At 42.1% G+C, this 21,736-nt stretch overlaps 1 protein-coding gene across 4 annotated transcripts in view; it reads right to left on the bottom strand.

The window, feature by feature from the left end:
* Positions 1–21,736, bottom strand: part of ADGRB3 (adhesion G protein-coupled receptor B3) — an 884,916-nt gene that overhangs the window by 440,752 nt on the left and 422,428 nt on the right. For all 4 annotated transcript variants that reach the window (XM_055534757.1, XM_055534756.1, XM_055534759.1 and 1 more), the window contains 2 exons: positions 6,413–6,481; positions 1,016–1,124 (listed from right to left, as the gene is read on the bottom strand). In XM_055534757.1, the coding sequence (XP_055390732.1) occupies positions 1,016–1,124; positions 6,413–6,481 (178 nt within the window). The remainder of the gene's footprint in view (positions 1–1,015; positions 1,125–6,412; positions 6,482–21,736) is intronic.

The following is a 21,736-nucleotide window of genomic DNA, read 5'->3' as shown; positions in this document are numbered from 1 at the left end:
GATACTGGATGCTTGGGGCTGGTGCACTGGGACGACCCAGAGGGATGGTATGGGGAGGGAGGAGGGAGGAGGGTTCAGGATGGGGAACACGTGTATACCTGTGGTGGATTCATGTTGATATGTGGCAAAACCAATACAATATTGTAAAGTTAAAAAAAAAAACAAAACCCACTACAATATTGTAAAGTAATTAGTCTCCAATTAAAAAAAAAAGAAACAGAACTATAAACCTGTATTCACTCAACACATATACTATTTAGGAAGAATATTTCTTTGTTCTTGCAGTTTTTCTTTTAACCACAAAGAGAAATGTGCCATTCAGTTAACATAACTGCTGGAGGCAACAGCAGCAGACAGCCCTGTGGTTTTGCTTCTCTGTGTAATGTCCCCTTATGAGAGGCAGTGTTACAGGCGGCTAAAGAAGGAAAGACGCTTCCATTTCACCTATGCTAACATTACGGGTCTACTACAGAGGGATCCGAGAGACACACGGTGTCCAAGGACTCACTCAAGAAAACTTCAGTGGCAGCAGCACCGTGACAATGACCCCTAAAGGTCTCTCAAATGTCGTCCCACCCCCATGGAGATTGAGCACTCCCTTGGGACACTCAGCAACAAAGTGGCTCCGCATCTTTGAGAACAGTGTTCAGAAGCCCACGAAGGTTTATTTTTTTATATAATCACATAGCATATACTGTATATTTTCAACATGAGATTGGACAGTAATAAATGCTTGGTATATTTCTGTGCAGATAAATACAAGTAGGCCTATGTAAATGTATACATACACACATACGCATGCGTGTGTGTGTGTGTGTGTGTGTGTGTGTGTGTGTGTGTAACACATATGTTGTTTGGCCCATCGAAAAACCAGACACGAAGTATCTATAATACATTATCCACAATACTCAAAGATATGAGCAATGGGTATGGCACTTAGAAATATATGGCTCAGATACCTGAAATGATTTTTTTAAATTTCAGTAAGATTTTGGGAAAACATCCTATTTCTTACCTACATTTCCAGTCATTAAGTATGAATTCTGAAAGTCCATCATCCCCATTCCAACAATGTGTATAAAATCTTCAATCACCTGCATTAACTCTATCGAGCCTGGATAAATCTACAAAAATAAGCAAAGGTTAGATGGAACAAAAAAAAATCTACATAACAGAAAACATAACGAGTTAAAAAATGACACAATGAAATCATAAATCAGCTCTGATTTATTTGAACATGTTTCTACAACTAGCAAAGCTGTAATTTTTGTTTACTTCTTAAATTTATGTTTATTAATTTGATTTATTAATATTTTAAACCATCTAATAGTTGTATTTCTTGAACTAGTAGTTGAGAATGATAACAAACATCACACGGCAAGAACTCTGGAGATGATATGATACCATGATTGACACTTCATAAATCTAAGAGACTCAGACACCTAACACATTGTACACTTAAAAGTAGAATGTCTTCACTTTTGATGGGCTCCTTTCCTCACTTAATTACAACATAGAACAACCCCTGAAATTTGAGGGCTTTTTACATTTTCTTTCTTTTTTTTTTTTTTTTTACTTAGGATCTACATGATGAACACTGAGAGAGAAAAAAAACAATTATCAATACCATCATAAATATTTACATTCTGTGATGTTCACTGCAAAATAACTATCTTGGGAGAGACACATTTCTAATAATTATAATAGCTACTGTATCAATAATAATGTTGGCAATACTTGCAAGATAATAACAGCTCTAGTGTAGGTATCTTACACGTACATACACAAGATACCCAACACCAGACGCTTCACAACACTGGAAACATGTGTGTTTGCTAACAGATGACCTGATTCTGGCAATAGCTCATAACGAGTGGAATGTGAGGTCCATTTAAAAAGATTCATTTTGATATTTGGCAAAACTAATACAGTTATGTAAAGTTTAAAAATAAAATAAAATTAAAAAAAAAATACGGAGTCACAGAAAAAAAAATAAAAAAAATAAAAAGACACATGAATTTTAGCATGTGTAACCTATCATGCTGAAAAATTCAGCCCTCATTATATAACCATATTAAAGCAGAAAGTCTTTTGAAGTTAGGTTCATTTCTTTTAGTCATTCAGCTCCACTGCGGCTTCTAGCCATAAAAAAGTTAAGTGGATTAGAGAGTCTTAGTGGCTTCCTATTTGCAAAAGCTTGTGCAGAAGGGGAGGACATACTCTGATTAGCAGAAAGACACATTGGGCGGGGTGGCCAGTAGAACGGTATGTATATTTTACAGGAGCTGTGGCTGCAGCAATCCAAAAATCAGACACTTCAAATGCATCATAGACTTACATATAGCTGAGGACATGAACAATGACTGATAGTTCAAAATGTATGCCATAGATAGCTGTAATTTTTTAAATTATGGAAAGATTTGGGGAGAAACGCTATTTCATTCCTATAGTTAGTCATAAACTATGAATTTTGACAGTTCATTCCAAAAATGTACAGGACATTTCCATCAACTCCAAACTTCCTCCTGCTACTGTATTTTTCCTTCTGTTTTTGTGTAGGTGTATGTGTCTATGAGTATGTGTAATATGTGTAAATACACATTAAATAGAAGAGGCTTAATTCTCCCTGTTGAAAATAGAGAAGAGACTCCCTCTGTAACTAACCCCTTGCTCCCCTCCCTTTTCTTAGGGGCATTTACTTTAGAAAATGTTGTTGTTCAGTTGCTAAGTTGTGTCTGACACTTTGCAACCCCATGGGCAGCAGCACACCAGGCTTCCCAGTCCTTTACTATTTCCCGGGGCTTGACCAAATTCATGTCCATTGAATCGGTGCTGCTATCTAACCATCTCATCCTCTGTTGCCCTCTTCTTTGCCTTCAGTCTTTCCCAGCATCAGGATCTTTTCCAGTGAGTCAGCTCTTTACCTCAGATGGCCAAAAGCATTGGATTATTAGAAAATGAGTAACTGATAAATCCTTTCTATGTCTTCTTTGAAATGTATGTAAACATTTTTGAAAGCTAAATAGCTTCTTCCCAACTTAAAGAACCAGGGATGTCTCTCAGTGGAAAGTGGTCATCAAGGAAGGCAGGACTCTATCTTGCATTGCTGTCGGATGTGGGGAGGATCCTAATTCAGAGTTGCAAAACTGTCTGCAGGCATTAAGATACAAGAGCTTATTTTTTCTTTGAAGAAGTGAAGTGAAGTTGCTCAGTCGTGTCTGACTCTTTGCCATCCCGTGGACTGTAGCCTACCAGGCTCCTCCGTCCATGGGATTCTCCAGGCAAGAATACTGGAGTGGGTTGCCATTTCCTTCTCCAGGGGATCTTCCTGACCCAGGGATCGAACCCAGGTCTCCCGCATTGCAGGCAGACACTTTAACCTCTGAGCCACCAGGGAAGCATTTTTTTTACAAGGTGGTCATCCCAATTATCAAGTGAATTTAGGATGAACTGCCTGTGACAAATGGTGTTATCAAGTCCTCTTAAGCAAGAACTAATTACTGTTTATCTTGAGGACAGATTGTAATGACTTGTATCCTGTTTGGATGTTTGAAAGGGTGAAGTTACTCTGTATCTCTTAGTGAATTGTCAGTGATACACACCACATTCTGGCTTAATGCCTGTTCAGTAATAAAACTGCTTTCTTTGTCATCTACCTTTGGGGAGAGGTTTTCTAGGGTGGAGGCAGATTTTGTTTGTAGCAGATTTTGTTTTGTTTATATTTTCCAATCAGATTTCAAATATCATAGAACAAGGGCTGATATATATATATATATATATATATTTTTTTTTTTTTCCGTAAAGGGTCAGAGAATAGCTCTGTGGCTCATGGGGTGTCTGTTGTTCCAACACCCAGCTGTGTCCTTGCTGTACCAGAGCAGCCATAGATCCTGTGACTATGCTCCCAAACTATTTACAAAATAGGTGTCGGGCTGGATTTGGACCAACAGTCACAGTTTGCACACTCCTATAGAGACACACGAGGTTTCAGTATAACTAAGAAATGCCAATCACAATATTATGATTGAAAATGACCCGTCCATTCCAACTACTATCTTAGTCTATAAAACAGTGCTATGTAAAATGCAGCCTTTTTTCCCCTACTTTAGTATCCTGAGATTTGGGGCTTCCCTGGTGGCTCAGATAGTAAAGAATCCACCTGCATGAAAGAGATGTAGGTTCGATCCCTTGGTTGTGAAGATCCCCTGGAGAAGGGAATAGCAAGCCACTCCAATATTCTTGTCTGGAGAATTCATAGACAGAGGAGCCTCGCAGGTTACAGCGCAAAGAGTTGGACATGACTGAGTGACTAACACATATACTGTGGTTTTAGTAGGATGCTTTAGCTAAACATAATTTGGTCCTTCATAACTGGGGCTGATGTGCCATAAAAAAATTCTGGAATGACAGTTTATTGTCCAAAAGTGTGAATTCTTGATGGCAAAACCCTTCTGACTTCAATATTCACCATTTTATGCTGCTAGTTTTCCAGGTGCACCCAGAGCTATGTTTTATTGAGCTAGTCCTCTAAAATAGATAAACGATTCTCTCTGTAGATTTTAAACAGCTCTTATTTTCAAAGAGTTCACCCTTAGTGTCAAAAACCTGAAGATTCTTTTATTACGTGGGTGCATTCATGACAACACTGCTACAAAATAGTTGATTTATTTCAAACAGTTGTTTCAAAGAAGCATTAAAGATAATCACTACTGAAAATATATTTAAAAGACAAGAATATAGCTAACTCACAATCACAAGTAAATAGGGAGATTATGAATGTAGGATTTCCCATTGACAAAAGGTTCTGCCAATGTTCACTGATTGTTCAAGCTGGGATCTCATAGTAAATAATACCATCTGATGAATTACAGTCTTGTTTTAAACAGGGTAGTATTCATTTGATCTAAATATATCCATAGTGAATAGTCACCAGAATTCTGATGCACTCAGCCTTTGCAGTGTATTCTACTGAGAGACACCGTTTTCTCACAGTGAGTGAAGGAGGTTCTCCTCTAGAAGGAAGCCAAGGGCAAGTATATAATTCAAAGTAGTAGGAAAAGATAGATTTAGGGTCTTAGACTAAGCAGTGATTTTTTTTTTTTTCCTTGCTACAGCCAGAAGCACAGCACGTGTACCTGATAATGAGGTGGACCATGCTGGACTATTTTTAGAGTTCCTATGATAACAGAAATGGTGAGCTCTACTGCTGAAGGCCCAGATCATGATTACAAAAGGAAAAGCAGAGAGAAGAGGAGCCCCCTGAACCTCAGTAAATACTCTCAGTTTCAATACTGTACTGCTGTCTTGGATTTTTTAACAAGGATCAAGTATCAAAAGAAAACTTAAAGCCATTTAACATTCAGTTAAGTTAAATTTCCACAGGATTTTTAAAAATATGCTTATTCTCCCTTTGTTAACTTCTAACCCACTTTTTTTGTGTTTAAGAAAAAATATTATTAACCACGCGTCAGTCAGTACGGCACAAATGGCATTTTTCAAATAATAACTAGAAAGATGGTAACGATAACCCTGTATGCGAGATAGTAAAAGAGACACATATGTACAGAACAGTCTTTTGGACTCTGTGGGAGAGGGAAAGGGTGGGATGATTTGGAAGAATGGCATTGAAACATGTATAATATCATATGTGAAACGAATCGCCAGTCCAGGTTTGATGCATGATACAGGATGCTTGGGGCTGGTGCACTGGGATGACCGAGAGGGATGTTATGGTGAGGAAGGTGGGAGGGGGGTTCAGGATGAGGAACACGTGCACACCCGTGGCAAATTCATGTTGATGTATGGCAAAACCAATACAATATTGTAAAGTAATTAGCCTCCAATTAAAATAAATAAATTTATATTAAAAAAAATAATAATAACTAAACCGGTAAGGCTATTTGCTACAGTTATAATGCTTAGCAGAAAGAGAAAAAAGCAGAATACATTTTTTTCTTTACTAAGAATTCATTTTTACAACTCTTGGCATTGAATCAAAACACACATGTGTATACATAATTCAGATTACACGTAACATTGCAGTAAATATAAATGATGTAACTAGTTAGTACCCTACAGTTTAGTTTGCAATATTTCCTTTTAGATTTGTTGTTTTCCCTAGTCTGTAGACAGGAAAGAAAATGATGGCTGAGTTGCATAGTCATTATCTGTTAATACCTTAAAGTTAGATATTAAACCTACACCATTTTTTCACATTTTAAATATCATTCATTCCATAGATTGTCATGATAAAGGAGGTTATTTGTTTTCTCTAAATTTAGTATGAAATAATCTAGAATGACTTAAATTTTTCATTTTATGCTCTTGGAATAGCAAGCCGTTCCTTTTTTCACAGATTAAGAAGCTTGATTTAGCCACTTTCACTTTAAGTTCAGAAATAACCTGGTCTTACCTGCTGTGCATCTTCCCATTTTTCCTTGTTGTCTTCATCGAGAAGGTTGCTAACTATTTGAAAGAAGTTCTGTAAATTAAAAAAAAAAAAGATTTAATGTTACATGAGGAAGCATACTTGCTGACAACATCTATTTGGGCTGATAATGCGCTGAAGGTCTAAACACTTTGCCATATTGCTCAATGACACCAACATACTATCCTGGGAGATCTCTGAGGATCCCTTAAGATCCTGGGATTTCCAGTGACCTTCCTACATATATATCCATCTTAGAAGATAGCAAAATAGGTACAACAGTTCTTTTCTCTCACAGTTATTTGTCCCTGATTCTGCTGTCTCATGACACCATATGATTATTCCTTACAAAGAAGCCCTCTTTGCGAGCGCCTGTAAGACAGCCCCGTGTGTGTCTTATTCAAGTGGCCCACTTCCCTGGGACCCACGTTCGCCTCTCACATGGCTGTGTCGAAGGGCATGACAGTGAAGGCACAGCTGATGAGTGAAGCCTTCCTCGGCGGACCCGGGCTCTGCCCTTTTTTCTGGCTATATTATTTTAACGGTTACAACTACATATCATAAAGATGGCACGCAACTTTTCAACAAGCACTCAGTAAATCTTGGCTATTTTCAAATCCTTGCTTTTGATTCCCCTGTCCCTTGCAGCAAGTCAGAACCAAGGAAGGAATGGTCACATGGTTCCGGGGATGTTCCAAATCCTTGCCCTTCCCCATGTCCCTGATGACCCATTGGAAACCCACTGACAGCATCGTGTCCTGGGAGTGCTCACCACCAGTTTCAGTATCCCTTTTCCAGGCAGGCAGGCACCTTGCAGGGTTCACTTTCTGTGTCACACACCCACATGGGCGGTGTTAGTGCCTGGCACCTACACAAGGGGTGGTTACCAAGGATGGACCTCCCCATCCTCTCATCCTCTCTCTGTCCTCAAAACACAGGGGCCAGGAGAGGAAAGCCAGGGTGCCAGTGACAGGGTCACGGGAGGCCCAGGAAGTGTATAGTGAACCTGCAACGTCTGTGTAAAGCGACACGGATGGTGGTCCCTGCTGCTGTCCTTGGAGCCCACCTCTTCCAACTAGTCTGCCTGGAGTCAGCAGGAACACTGCCTCACTGATCCACTCAATACATTCGCTTGGGGCAGGTCTCCCTTTGTGGGGTGGGGGGTGAGAGCCAGAACTTTTTTACCTCCTTAGCCCTCCTCCCTCTCCAGCTGGCTTTTCAAAACAGGCCTTTATTCAAATTCTAAATTAATTGACCTGGGTGTTTTTAGAAGGAAAACAAAGCTGCTCCATTTCCTCCTGTGCTCTGAATCTGTTAGTATCTATATTTAATTGCCCTATTTGTGCTATTTATTTTAATAGTTCCTGGCAATCACATGGTTGAAACATGTTTTGAGTCACAGCCTCAATAAAAGTTACACAATATTTTATGCAACTCTGGGGAAAGAAAAAACAAAACAAAAACGGGCAAGTCTGTGTGAGACTGGTTTTCTAATTCATTTAACCTTTTTGTACTACCAGCCATTTTTTCCACTTAAAATGTCCTGGTTGGAGTGATAACATTTTAAGAGCTTTGTCCATTGAGCTGTAACTCTACATAGGAGCAGAAAGAATTAACCTTCAGAGTTCTCAGACAGTTTAACTCAGCAGGGGACGTGATGCTAATGAGACAAAAGTTGCAGGCTGTATCCCTGTTCACACCAGTGAGCAGAGCTGAGGTCCACAACCGAGCCCCCGCCAGCTCTCACACAGAATTCATGCCGCTCCTAATGAGGGTGCCACGTGAATGGGAAGCAATTTGTGCAAATGCATCTCCATTTCTGGGAAAGCATTTCACACAGCGTGTTTTACTAACAGAAGGTCAGCGACTCCGTGCTGTACGCCAAGGCCAGTGCGAGCACACGTGATTCCTTGATCAAAATGATACATTCAGAGTTAGGTTTTTCAAAATCACCAGAGAGCATAGTGTAAAAAACACAAATTTTTAAAATATACGTTCAAGCAAGCAGAGAGTCTAGGAAAGGCTGTTGGACCACTCTCCAAGGCCAGTAAATAGTATTTGACTCTTATCGGCGAGGGGAAATAGCACAGAATAAAGCTCTCCTTCCATCTTCCTGTGGCTTAGGTCTGGAAACGGCCAGTTGTGGGGCCATGCAGGTCACAGGACTTTTCACTTTCATGCATTGTAGAAGGAAATGGCAACCCACTCCAGTGTTCTTGACTGGAGAATCCCAGGGATGGAGGAGCCTGGTGGGCTGCCGTCTATGTGGTCGCACAGAGTCGAACACGACTGAAGCGACTTAGCAGCAGCAGCAGCAGCAGCTAAGGTCACAGGGGCTAAGTCAGAACATCCCAGGTGAGGGGGTGGGTAGGCATTTATGGGGAAACTGAACTTTTCCTGTTTCTTAGTGTATCTTCCTCACATGCAATGCCTTTTTCACAGCAGGTGGTTAATAGGAAATAACAGAGTTACAAAGTCAGTATACCTGCATTTCTCCAAGACTCAAGCATCATTCCTTTGAGTTGACCCTGCTCTAATCTGTCTCACAGACACTGGGGAAGAGGTATATGTATGGAATCTGGAAAACTGGGGAGGGACAGACATAGAGAATGGATATGTGAATGCAGGAAGGGAAAGGGAGAATGAGTTGAGAGAGTAGTGTTGACATATATACACTACCAGGTGTAAAATATAAAACAGCAAGTGGGAACCTGCTGTCTAATACAGGGATCAACTCTGTGCTCTGTGATGACCTAGATGGGTGGGAAAGGGAAGTGAAGGGAGGTCCATAATGAAGGGGATATATGTACACATATGGAGGATTCTAATAGCTCAGTCAGTAAAGAATATGCCTGCAGTGCCGGAGACCCAGGTTCGATCCCTGGGCTGGGAAGATCCCCTGGAGAAGGAAGTGGCAACCCACTCCAGCATCCTTGCCTGGAAAATCTCATGGACAGAGGAGCCTGGTGGGGTCCTTGGGGTCACAAAGAGTCGGGCATGACTGAGTGACTAACACATACTTACTTAGGGCTGATTCACGTTGTTGTACAGCAGAAACCAACACAACATTATAAATCAACTATACCTCAATTAAAAAAATACATAAAGGAAAAATGTATTTCAATATATCAATTCACCTTGACCTCTGCTCAAAGACCAGTGTGAAAGAACAAGGCAAAACCAAACAGAACAGAATTCTGAAGAGGGGACTCATAACATTTAGGTCACTGGATTGAATTTTTGAGAAAAATATAAAGAAACTTCCACAGCAGCAGATGCACTCCTTGTAGTTTTTTTAAGAGCGCTGCTAACTGTGGTCAGATTGCTCTTTTGATGAATTATGGATCAAGTCCCTTAGCCCCGGAACTTCGTCTGACAGTGGGTTTCAGTTTGGTTTTGATCAAGCTCTGATCTCTATGACTTACACCAATTTGAAATTGAGAGTCCTTGGCAGAGTCTGAGTTTGGAGCTTGAACTAGCTGACCTAGTTTAAAATTCCCCCATTACTTAGTACTTGTGTGGTTGTGGGCTTACGTGGCCCACCACAGCTTGCCTTCTCTGTAAGGCAGGGATGCCAACAGCTGCTGGGCAGGGCACTTGTGAAGCTCAGAGCTCATTCTCCACACAGTTATCGGACACAAGCTAAGTACTCGATATACGGAAGCTTTATGATTTTATTCCCTTGGTGCTATCTTTTTTATGACTGGCTGCATGATTTGTATTTACAGCCACATTATGGCCCGTGATTTGTTCAGCAGAAAACTCTCCTTCCTGCCCTCCCCTGGGAGGGGTTTCAGAGTTGTGATGGTGAGACAACCACCACGTGGCAGGCTCTGTGCCAAACAGCATGGGCACCGAGTTCAGGAGGCAGGACGCTGCTTGTCCTGGGCAGGAAGTATTCTGAAAATCAGCACAAGGAATGCAGGTCACAAAGAGAAGCACCAATGTCCCTGCCACATTCAAAGTGCAAGTCCTAGGTTTAGCCACAGGAGACTAAAAGGACACTCACTTTTATGGAAAGCAGTAACTAACTAATTCTTTGCTCTGTGCCTGTCTGGCTTCCACTTGACAAATTTCTTAGGGACAATCTATGATTTTTCTATAAATATACTGAGGCACATCTCAGCACATGCCTTTAGCTGAATTCCTTAGAGAAAGAGAGCTGTAGATGAGCCTCCTGATCTGAGATATCTGAGCCATGGGAAGCATGTTCTCCTCCCTTCAACCCAGCAGCAAATGCCTGGGCACCGAGATGCAGAGATGGGTCCCAAGGGGTAAGAGTCAGTTAGCAGAACGGAATGCTTTCATGGATTGTGGTGATCCGACTAGAAATATAAGGGGATTGTAAGAAAAGCTTCAAAGACAAGCAGGGATGCAGGGACACTCCACTAGGATTGAGATAAACACCTCAGGACAGTCATCTATCCCCAGTCCAGACGGCAGATGCAGGTCAAGTGTGATCCAGCCCCTTCCTGCCTCTTCACCCTCTCTTGAGCTATCCTGCCCCCAACTCTCTCTACTCCAGGCTCAGCAGACTACTCAGAGCATCCCAAACACGATTCTACCCAGCTTCTGGATCCATACAATGTGGCTCCCTTTCTTCAACCATTTTTCTGTTTGTTTACTCAAAGAGCCGTTTTTTTCTTTTTCTTGCCCTCCACACATAGATTTACATGCCATTTCCTCAAAAAGGCTTTCAGATCACCACCACCCCCTAAAGCACATGAGGTCTGCATAGGCTATTTATTTATTTTTTCTGATTAGTGACCATTTTTATCTTTCACTTACCAGTACTGTCATCCTTCATGACTGACAAAAAATTCATGGAAGAAGGAAATAGCCAGTATATGGAAGTAATCACCTACAAGAATGTGATGTGAAGGAAGGGGTCCTATCTACTAGAAGGGCCCCTTGTTCTCTGTTCTGTGAGCTGGTGTTCCCCAAAACCTGGAGAATCAGTATGACAGTCTCTGCACCCAGGCATGAGCACCCCAGCAAAACCACCACAAGCTCACCCAGCAACAGGTAAGAGCTCCTTCACCCTAACGTCAGGCAGGCAGCAAGCAGTCGTAAGCACCACATACAGGGCAGCAAACACGATGAGCTGCAATTGTACTGTGTAGGTTTTTTTGTGTGATATATCACATTTCTTAATTATGATGCATTTATGTGATGATCAGTGTAGGGCTTTTTCTTGACCAGCCTATCATTTAGTTCAGATTATTTCTATTTTGCTCACTCTCATGCCCCTGGCATACAGCACAAGGCATAGGAAAATATAAATACTCAAATATTTCAACTTGACTGGCTTCATTCCTACTGTGTAGAAGACCCTGGATGAGCACTGGGAGAATAAAGATCATGGATAAATGGTCCCTTCCCCAATGTGCTGCCTCCTTTTCAACACCGTCCTCTGCTCTATACACAGGGCTTTTGTATGTTTATATGTCCAGGGAAGGAGATAAGAGTGCTTAGTTTTGCAAGTAAGGAAGCTGGTTTTCCTGATTAAATACAGGACCAAATTCTTTCTATTTCAATGGCATTTTAAAATTAATTTTTCTTGGAACATAGTTGCTTTAAAATGTTGCGTTAGTTTCTGCTGTACAACAGAGTGAATCACCCACACATATACATATATACCCCCTTCCTTGTATTCCCTTCCAATTTAAGTTACAACAGAGCATTGACTAGAGCTCCCTGTGCTATACAGTCTGTTCTCACTAGTTTATTTTATCCATAATATCAATATTATATATATGTCAATCCCAATCTCCCAATTCTTCCCACCTCCCACTTGGTATCCATAAGTTTGTTTTCTGCAGCTATGTCTCTATTTCTCCTTTGCAAATCTATACCATTTTTCTAGATTCCACATATATGCATTAACAAAAAAACATTTACACACTACTATTTATAAGCTGGGCTTCTCTTGTGGCTCAGAGGGTAAAGAATCTGCCTCCAATGTAGGAGACCCAGGTTCGATCCCTGGATAACCAACAAGGACCTACTGTATAGCAGAGGGAACTCTAGTCAATATCCTGTAATAACCTACAAGGGAAAAGAATCTGAAAAAAATAAATATATGTGTGTGTGTGTGTGTGTGTGTGTATATATATATATATATATATATATATATATCTGAATCACTTTGCTGTACACCTGAAAATAACACAACATTGTAAATCAACTATACAAATTCTTTGAAAATGTCATTTTAAGTCTCAAGGCCATCATGAGCACACCCACTTTTGGGCTCCAAAATCACTGCAGATGATGACTGCAGCCATGAAATTAAAAGATGCTTAAGAAAAGTTATGACCAACCTAGACAGCATATTAAAAAGCAGAGACATTACTTTGCCAACAAAGGTCTGTCTAGTCAAAGCTATGGTTTTTCCAGTAGTCATGTATGGATGTGAGAGTTGGACTATAAAGAAAGCTGAGTGCTGAAGCATTGATGCTTTTGGACTGTGGTGTTGGAAAAGACTCCTGAGAGTCCCTTTAACTGCAAGGAGACCCAACCAGTCCATTCTAAAGGAAATCAGTCCTGAACATTCATTGGAAGGAGTGATGTTGAAGCTGAAACTCCAATACTTCGGCTACCTGATGCTAAGAACTGGCTCATCTGAAAAGACCCTGATGCTGGGAAAGATTGAAGGCAGGAGAAGAAGGGGACGACAGAGGATAAGATGGTTGGATGCCATCACCGACTTGATGGACATGAGTTTGAGTAAACTCTGGGAGTTGGTGATGGACAGGGAGGCCTGGTGTGCTGCAGTCCATGGGGTCACAAAGAGTCAGACATGACTGAGCGACTGAACTGAACTGAGGTGCTATATAACTTTTAGACAGTGATTTAACCCTCACATCAGCACTATACATGGGTACCAGCATTCCACGTGATGGAAGAGAATATGGTGGCATGCAGAGATCCAGTCACCTGGCGAATACAGAAGAGGATGTGTGACCTTGATTCTTTCCCAGGAAGGAGCCATCTCTCTCACACATAGCTTGCTCTTTGTCCAATACTGTAGGCCTCACCACCACACTACATCATTGCCCATCCCTGGTGGAGTGACAGCTGCCTTGTTTAGCAGCAGAAGGGCATCAGGAGAGAGAGAAAAATCCACTGCAGGTAGCAAAGCCGGGGCTTTGGGGAGTAAGAAGGCTGGAGAGAGGAATGTCCCTGGGAGAGTTTACAGCCCAAGGGAGAGGCTATGAGGGTGTAAGGGGACAATGGACGTGGGATGGGCGTGCGGAAAGATGCAGGGGACACTTGTGAAGCAGAAATGCATGTACTTTTTCCAGAATACTTCCTGCATACCTGCTATGTACTTGTCCCAATTCTGAGTGCTGGGAAAACAACAGTGAGCAAGACACTCACAGGTCCTGCCCTCATGGACCTTACATGGTACTGTGTAAGGAAAGTAAACTTAGGAGTAAGTAATCATCTAAAACATGACTTAAGGCGATGATACAAAAATAAAGTAGTGTATGGGGCCAGGGAGCCACTGGGCTGGGGAGGGGTATGTGTGTGCATGCTTATGTACATGTGTGTATGTGTGTGTGGATGGTGAGGGCGTGTGCTGTGCTAAGTCGCTTCAATGTTTCTGACTCTTTTGTGAGTCCGTGGACTGTAACCCCTCAGACTCCTGTGTCCCTGGGAGTCTCCAGGCAAGAATGCTGGAGTGGGTTGCCATTTCCTCCTCCAGGGGATCTTCCCAACTCAGGGACTGAACCCGTGTCTCTTTTGTCTTCTGCACTGGCAGCCGGGTTCTTTACCTCTAGCACCACCTGGTGTGTATGTGTGGGTGTTTGGTATAAATGTATATATGTGTATCTGTGTGTGTGTGAATGTGTATGTGTGGGTGTTTGTGTATATGTGTGTCTCTGTGTATGAGTGTGTGTATGAGTGTTTATGTGTGGATGTTTGTGTATAAGAGTGTGTATGTGTGGGTGTTTGTGTATATGTGTGTCTGTGTGTATGTGTATGAGTGTGTATGTGTGGGTATTTGTGTATATGTGTGTCTGCGTGTGTATGAGTATGTGTACATGAGTGTGTATGAGTATGTGTGGATGTTTGTGTATATGTGTGTCTGTGAATGTGGATGTGTGGGTATTTGTGTATATGTGTGTCTCTGTGTATAGGAGTGTGTATGTGTGGGTGTTTGTGTGCATGTGTGTCTGTGAATGTGGATGTGTGGGTATTTGTGTATATGTGTGTCTGTGTGTGTATGAGTATGTGTACATGAGTGTGTATGAATACGTGTGGGTGTTTGTGTATATGTGTGTCTGTGTGTGTGTTTATGTGTGGGTGTTTGTGTATATGTGTGTATATGTGTGTGTGTATGAGTGTGTATGTGTAGATGTTTGTGTATATGTTGTCTGTTTGTGTACATGAGTGTGTATGTGTGGGTGTTTGTGTATATGTGTGTCTGTGTGTGTGCATTAGTGTGTGTATGAGTGTTTATGTGTGGGTTTTTGTGTATATGTGTGTCTGTGTATGAGTGTGTATGTGTGGGTGTTTGTGTATATGTGTGTCTGTGTGTGTATGAGTGTGTATGTGTGGGTGTTTGTGTATATGTGTCTGTGTGTGTATATGAGTGTGTATGTGTGGGTGTTTGTATATATGTGTGTCTGTGTGTATGAGTGTTTATGTGTGTGTATGTGTGGGTGTTTGTGTATATGTGTGTCTGTGAATGTGGATGTGTGGGTGTTTGTGTATATGTGTGTCTGTGTATGTATGAGTGTGTATGTGTAGGTGTTTGTATATATGTGTGTCTGTGTGTGTATATGTGTGTGTGTGTGTGTGTGTGTGTATGTGTGTGTGTGTGAGTGTGCATGTGAGGCTGTTTATGTATACATGTGTCTGTATGAGTGTGTATGTGTACACATGGTTGGATGTGTGTGTACAGTGTCTGTATGTGTGTGCATGTGAAAGGCTGCATTAGGTTGAAGAGCCAGTAGGAAAGACCTTTCTGAGGAGATGAGGTGTGAGCTGAAAACGGGGTGAGGAAGGGGCCATCAACCAGGGGCAGGCTCAGGACGGTGCTGGGAAACGACAGGCAGGCAGGCAACCTGAGGCATTCAAGAGACAGAAAGGAAGCAGACGCAGCCGCACGACCTTCAGTAGGAGCTGAGGGGTGGAGGAGGAAGACTGTTAATACAGGATGCAAGAGAGGCAGGGGTTAGTTCAGAGGGGCCCAGATCCCACCAGAGTCTTGTCACACAAGTTTCAGGAAAACACAAAATCTAACAGTGGCAAACAGGGGACAGGAAAGTGAGAAGGAAAACGAGGGGTCCCGGAAGGAGCTTGTGTCGTCCGCGGAGGCCAGGGGCGGTGGCTTCATTAGGGGGACGAGGCGATGTGGCGATGCTGGTGATGCCCCTTTAATCAGGGGAGGAGGCGATATGGCGATGCCTCCTTAATCAGGGGACGAGGCAATGTGGCGATGCCCCCTTAATCAGGGGACGAGGCAATGTAGCGATGCCCCCTTAATCAGGGGATGAGGCAATGTGGCAATGCTGGTGATGCCCCCCTTAATCAGGGTACAAGGCAATGGGGCGATGATGGTGATACCCTCTTAATCAGGGGGACAGGTGCCCAGGAGGCAGACAGCAGTAATGCCAGGCCCAGGCTCAGGCCCCTCAAGGATGGGCAGCCCCACGCGCACACGGCAGCCCCACACGCACACGGCAGACCCTGCGGGGCATGCCTGGGCCGGCTGGCAGCTCCACTGCAGCGGAGCTCAGGCTCTGGGGTGGAGCTGAGAGCGCGTGTCCAGCCTCCGCCATCCCATAAGCCTGAAGCTCAGAATCTGTGTGTCCTGAGCCCTAGTGGAAATCTGGAGCCTTTCGCAGAAAAATAAAATTACCAGGAATAGAGCCAAATGGGATAAAATCAGGGTGCAAACACTGGAGAAGACAGGAAGAGGACCAGGTGAGGGAGGTGACAGAGGAGGCAGGGAAGGAGAGAAGACTCTTCTCTGGGGAAACTGATCCAGATGAGACAGGCCAAGCCTGCAGCAAGGCAAGCATCCAGAGAGACTTTAGGCTGCCATCTTGGTCACCTGGGAGGGTGCATGGCACACACCTCTCTTGGCTAAACAGGAACTCTCCCAGTCCTGCAAGATTCCCTGTGGTGGGCTCAAACTGGTCTGCCTCCTGATCCTTACCCTGAAGCTTTCAACCCTCCAAATGTCAGAAGGCAACTGTATTTGAAGACAGGGCCTTTGAACAGATGATTAAGTGAAAATAAGATTGGGTCCTGACCCAGCCTGACAGGCATGCTTGTGAGAAGAGGCACTGAGAACACACAGCAACATCAGGGGCGATGCACACAGGGACGAGAGCCCTGGGAGGCTACAGGGAAAAGGCAGCCACTATACGCTGAGGAGAGAGGCCTTGGGGAAGCACACCTGCCCACACCCTGACCCTGGCCTTCCAGCCTGCAGAACTGCGATGCAACACACTTCTGTTGCTGCAGACCTGCGATGCAACACCCAGTTCATGGTATTTATTACGGTAACCCCGTGACCTGACACATTCCCTGATAATTTCTTAAGAGGAAAATTTGATAATAAATGAAATCACAAGAAAAGACTATCTGTACACTGTGCTTGTGCAAATGCCAATGTTTTCTTGCATCTGAAGGAAATAATGAAGGATTCCAAAAGGGCAAGACTGCTTATCAAATGCCTCATCATTTTTTCTTGAGCTCCACCAAAGCCGTTCATGTATACCACATGACATGTACCAGTTGATAAGTGGCATTCCACAAACACCCAACTTTCCTGAGTTCCTCTCAGCTTGCAGCCTTCTCCCAAATTCTGTGCATAGTAGGTTTTACTCGTGTTGATGGGTGAAGCAAGATGCGTTCCTTAATATCTCCCTCACTGAAGGCAGGTATTCAGCATTGAATTTCTTCTTTCCTTCTTTATAACAGGGGAACACCCTCAACACTATCTAGAGATAGCTTTGAGTTGCATAACTTCTCTCTACCCTGGAGAAAGAATAGGGAACCTTCTCAGGCTTCAAGCATTGAAAACAGCATCTATTGTGACTCAGACTGATTGTCAGCTGGACTCAAACTGGCTCCCACAGGGCCAGGAATCCTGGCTACTGATTCAAGCGATCCTCTCATCCACTTGCTGGTTAACTATGAAATGGTCTTGTGGTATCAGCCTTTCGGACTAATTCTTTTTTTCAGACTCCCATGCTTCTTGACACATTCCCTGCCTTTCTCCTGTGTTAAGAGTAGGGAAAGAAAAGAAAAAAATCCAGTAATGCATTCTTGCTTAGGTAGTGCTGTGAGGAACACCTGACCTTCCTTTGTTCCCAGGAGAGACAGCAAAATATACGTCTGCAGCAGCAGCAGACATGTGTGGTCCAGAGATGCTTCAGGTGTTCGCTCTGTCAGAATCTCACCTTCCCCAATCATAAGGGTCGGCAGGTTTCTTGACCTTTTACTGTGTGCCATGTGCAAAATTAAAAGACGCTAACTCTTTGGGAGAAAAGTTATGACCAATCTAGATAGCATATTAAAAAGCAGAGACATTACTTTGCCAACAAGGCCCGTTCAGTCAAGGCTATGGTTTTTCCAATAGTCATGTATGGATGTGAGAGTTGGACTATAAAGAAAGCTGAGTGCTGAAGCATTGATGCTTTTCAACTGTGGTGTTGGAGAAGACTCTTGCGAGTCCCTTGGATTGCAAGGAGATCCAACCAGTCCATCCTAAAGGAAATCAGTCCTGAATATTCATTGGAAGGACTGATGTTGAAGCTGAAACTCCAATACTTTGGCTACCTGATGTGAAGAACTGACTCATCTGAAAAGACCCTGATGCTGGGAAAGACTGAAGGCAGGAGAAGAAGGGGACGACAGAGGATGAGATGGTTGGATGCTATCACCAACTGGATGGACACGAGTTTGAGTAAAGTCCGGGAGTTGGTGATGGACAGGGAGGCCTGGTGTGCTGCAGTCCATGGGGTCACAAAGAGTCAGACATGACTGAGCGACTGAACTGAACTGAACTGAATGAGGTGCTATATAACTTTTAGACAGAGATTTAACCCTCACATCAGCACTATACATGGGTACCAGCATTCCATATGATGGAAGAAAATATGATGGTACGCAGAGATCCAGTCACCTGTCCAGCATCAGACAGGTGACAAGTAGAAGAGCCATGACCAGAAGCTCAGGACTCTGCCCACAGAGCAAGCACTCTGAGTCATCATCCTCTACCACTTCCCTACGTCCCCAGGAAATTATTAATTTATACTATTATTATTATTAATTATAGGAAATAATTAACTATAGGAAATATTGTAGTTATTAATTAATTATAGGAAATTATTAATCCTCCTGGTTGCCTTCTCTGAAAGAGTACTTACTAGATCGTATTTGGTCAAGAAAATTAGGCTAATCATTACATGAGGGCCTTGGATGATCACAGTCATAGATGCATCCCCATCTGTCAATCCACTCTTTTGCACACAGAAAACAAAAGGGAAATGAAAACAGAACAGAAATGATACTTAAGGATCCTCGCCTAATTCTTAATGGGTACATGAGAAAGATCCAACGTACCTTCTTTCTCATCAAGTGTTTTAAAGAGAAGATGCTTACCTTATCCAAAATCATCAACTCTATTGAGAATTTAATTTCTTTCTTTTTTGTTGTGTTGGATCTTCCTTGCCGCACTAGGGCTTTTTCTAGGTGCAGTGAGTAGGGGCTACTCTTTATTGCAGTGTGTGGACTTCAGCTTCTCATTGTGGTGGCTTCCCCTGTTGTGAAGCACAGAATTCTTCTCTTGTTCTCTGGTGCTTGGGCTCAGGAGTTGCAGCTCTCAGGCTCTAGAGCATGGGTTACTTGCTCTGCAGTATGTGGTGTCTTCTGGACCAGGGATGAACCCGTGTCCCCTGCACTGACAGGCAGCGTCTTTACCACTGAGTCACCAGGGAAGCCCTTGATGTGATTTATTGACCTCCTAATTCTGAGAATTTTCCTAAGAAGATGGTTTGCATTTAAGAAACAAATTGGAAGTGGAAGTTTTCGGCCTCCTATTTAATCTAAGTTATTGGAAAAATGAATTTTCCAGCCTCAGGAGTATGTCGGGCAAACAAGTGATTTTCAAACATTGAGAGGGGAACCTGTTTGAGGGTCCTGATCAACTTTTCATAACATGATAGACAAGAACAGAAAATGCAAGAGTGCATTACCTACAGAATAGGTAAATGTTTTGTAAAAGTCTATTTTTCAGTTATATATCAATGTTAACTGTGTGTCTTACAGTCGGTCACAGTCAAAAACATTTGGAAAACACAGAGTTAGGCCAATAGAAGTTTCATCAGGGAACTAAAAGATGCTTGAAAAGAGACAAGTCCTCATATTCATCAAGTTTGAGGGCCATTGTACATGAGGAGTCTCTGTGGATACTCCATGTGTGTATTTTTTCCAATTTTTCTTTCTTTACTTCCAATGATAAGCCATCTCAGAGGCCTGCCTTTCATTCCATTAAGCGGATCTTGCCTCCTTGTCTGATCCACTATTGCTGAAACATGCTTGCCTTCTTTTCTCTGAACCTCTAAATCAGTGATGTGGCCAAGTCTTCCTCGACTCACGGATCTCCCTTCTCTACCTCAGCCAGATCCCCTTTCAGAAACAGCACTCAGGTTTAGTACTTTGTTTATAGAGAATCACATCCAAACTCTTCTCTAGCCTTGGTTCTCCTGCCTTCATGGCCGACATTTTCCAGTATGAATCTCATTTTTTACAAAACTTGGTCTTTTGAATGTTTTCACATGCATACCATTACTATGTCTTTTCTTTTTTCTTTTTTTTTAATAAACTTTTTGGCCACACCCTGTGGCTAGTGGGATCTTGGTGCCCATATGAGGGATTCAACCCATGTCATCTGCATTCGAAGCATTGAGTCTTAACCACTGGACTGCCAGGGGAGTCCCAATTTTTACACCTTTTATTGGAGTTTGATGATTATTTCTGCCCTAGCTTTCTTCTCCAAATTCTATCTCAAGGCCTAAGGTTCTTTTTTTATTGCTGCAGTTCAGACTCTATGTTTTGAGAGTTCCTGGAAGGGAGACACTGTAATCTCTCTTCCTCATTACTGGCCTAGCCTCATTCCTAAATTATCTTTTCCTTTAGAAATATTGTAAGCAGGCTGAGAGCAAGGGGTTAAGAGTTACAACACCAGTACTAATGGCATTACAGAGAACCTGCTGTCTGCCACATGAATCACAAATGGGTTGTTACATGTATAATCTGCATTTTTTCTAAGCCTCTCAACAACCCTGAAAAACAGATATCACTGGGCTTCGTTATTCATGGATTTTATATTTGCAAGTTCAATTACTCACTAAAATTAATTTCTAACTCACAAATCAAAGTTCATAGCTTCAGGAACATGCATAGTGTGGTGAGTTTGAGTTACCCCATGCACATGTACCCAGCTCAGGTCACACGACCATGCTCTGAGTCTTGGTCTCAAGCCCACATACTGTAAACAAGTGTGTTTCATGGTCGATTTAATGCCCAGGTTTTTTTCCCCCATATATTTTGTGCTTTTTGATGGTAATTTCACTGTTGAAAATGGCTCCCAGCATAGTGTTGGAGGATTATCTAGCATTCCTAAATTCAAGAAAGCTCTGGTATGCCTTAGAGAGAAAATATATGTATTAGGTAAGCTTTGTTCAGGCATGATATGCAACAATAATAATGTTTTATATAAACAAATATATAATAATGAATATATGATAATAACATACATATTGTTATATATACATAAATAAGTCAAACAAGGTCATGTATTAAGTGGTTGATGAAATTATACTACCATATTCTTGTAGGAATCCATCCTGTATTTTCCCGGCTAGTAAATGATTCAGTATTCTTTCACTTATAGAATATAACTGCCATGACTAATGGAATAGACTCTACTACTATTTATTCTTTAGATATGAAGAAATAAGGTACATAAAGGTTAAGCAATGTGTCTGAAAACATCAACATAGTTATTGGACAAATTGCAATTTGCATGTCTGATTCAACTTTGTAAGTTCCATAGTTCCAGGCGTGGGTGGTATAAACTCAACTTCCACTGATTATGCAACTCAGTATGAATTATCCCAGGGGTGAAAAAACAAGTAAACGGATAGATCTTCTCTTTTTTTCTTTCTTTCTCTTAATTGGAAGCTTAGGGTACTTTTCTTTTTTGTAAAGCAAATTCCTCAAATATTACTATATTATTCACATTCACTAATTACTTGAACAAATATTTGCATGTCTACC

The sequence above is a fragment of the Bubalus kerabau genome, chromosome 9 (genome assembly GCF_029407905.1).
Source record: "Bubalus kerabau isolate K-KA32 ecotype Philippines breed swamp buffalo chromosome 9, PCC_UOA_SB_1v2, whole genome shotgun sequence".
Lineage (NCBI taxonomy): Eukaryota > Metazoa > Chordata > Mammalia > Artiodactyla > Bovidae > Bubalus > Bubalus kerabau.
This window is presented reverse-complemented; position numbering and strand designations above follow the sequence as displayed.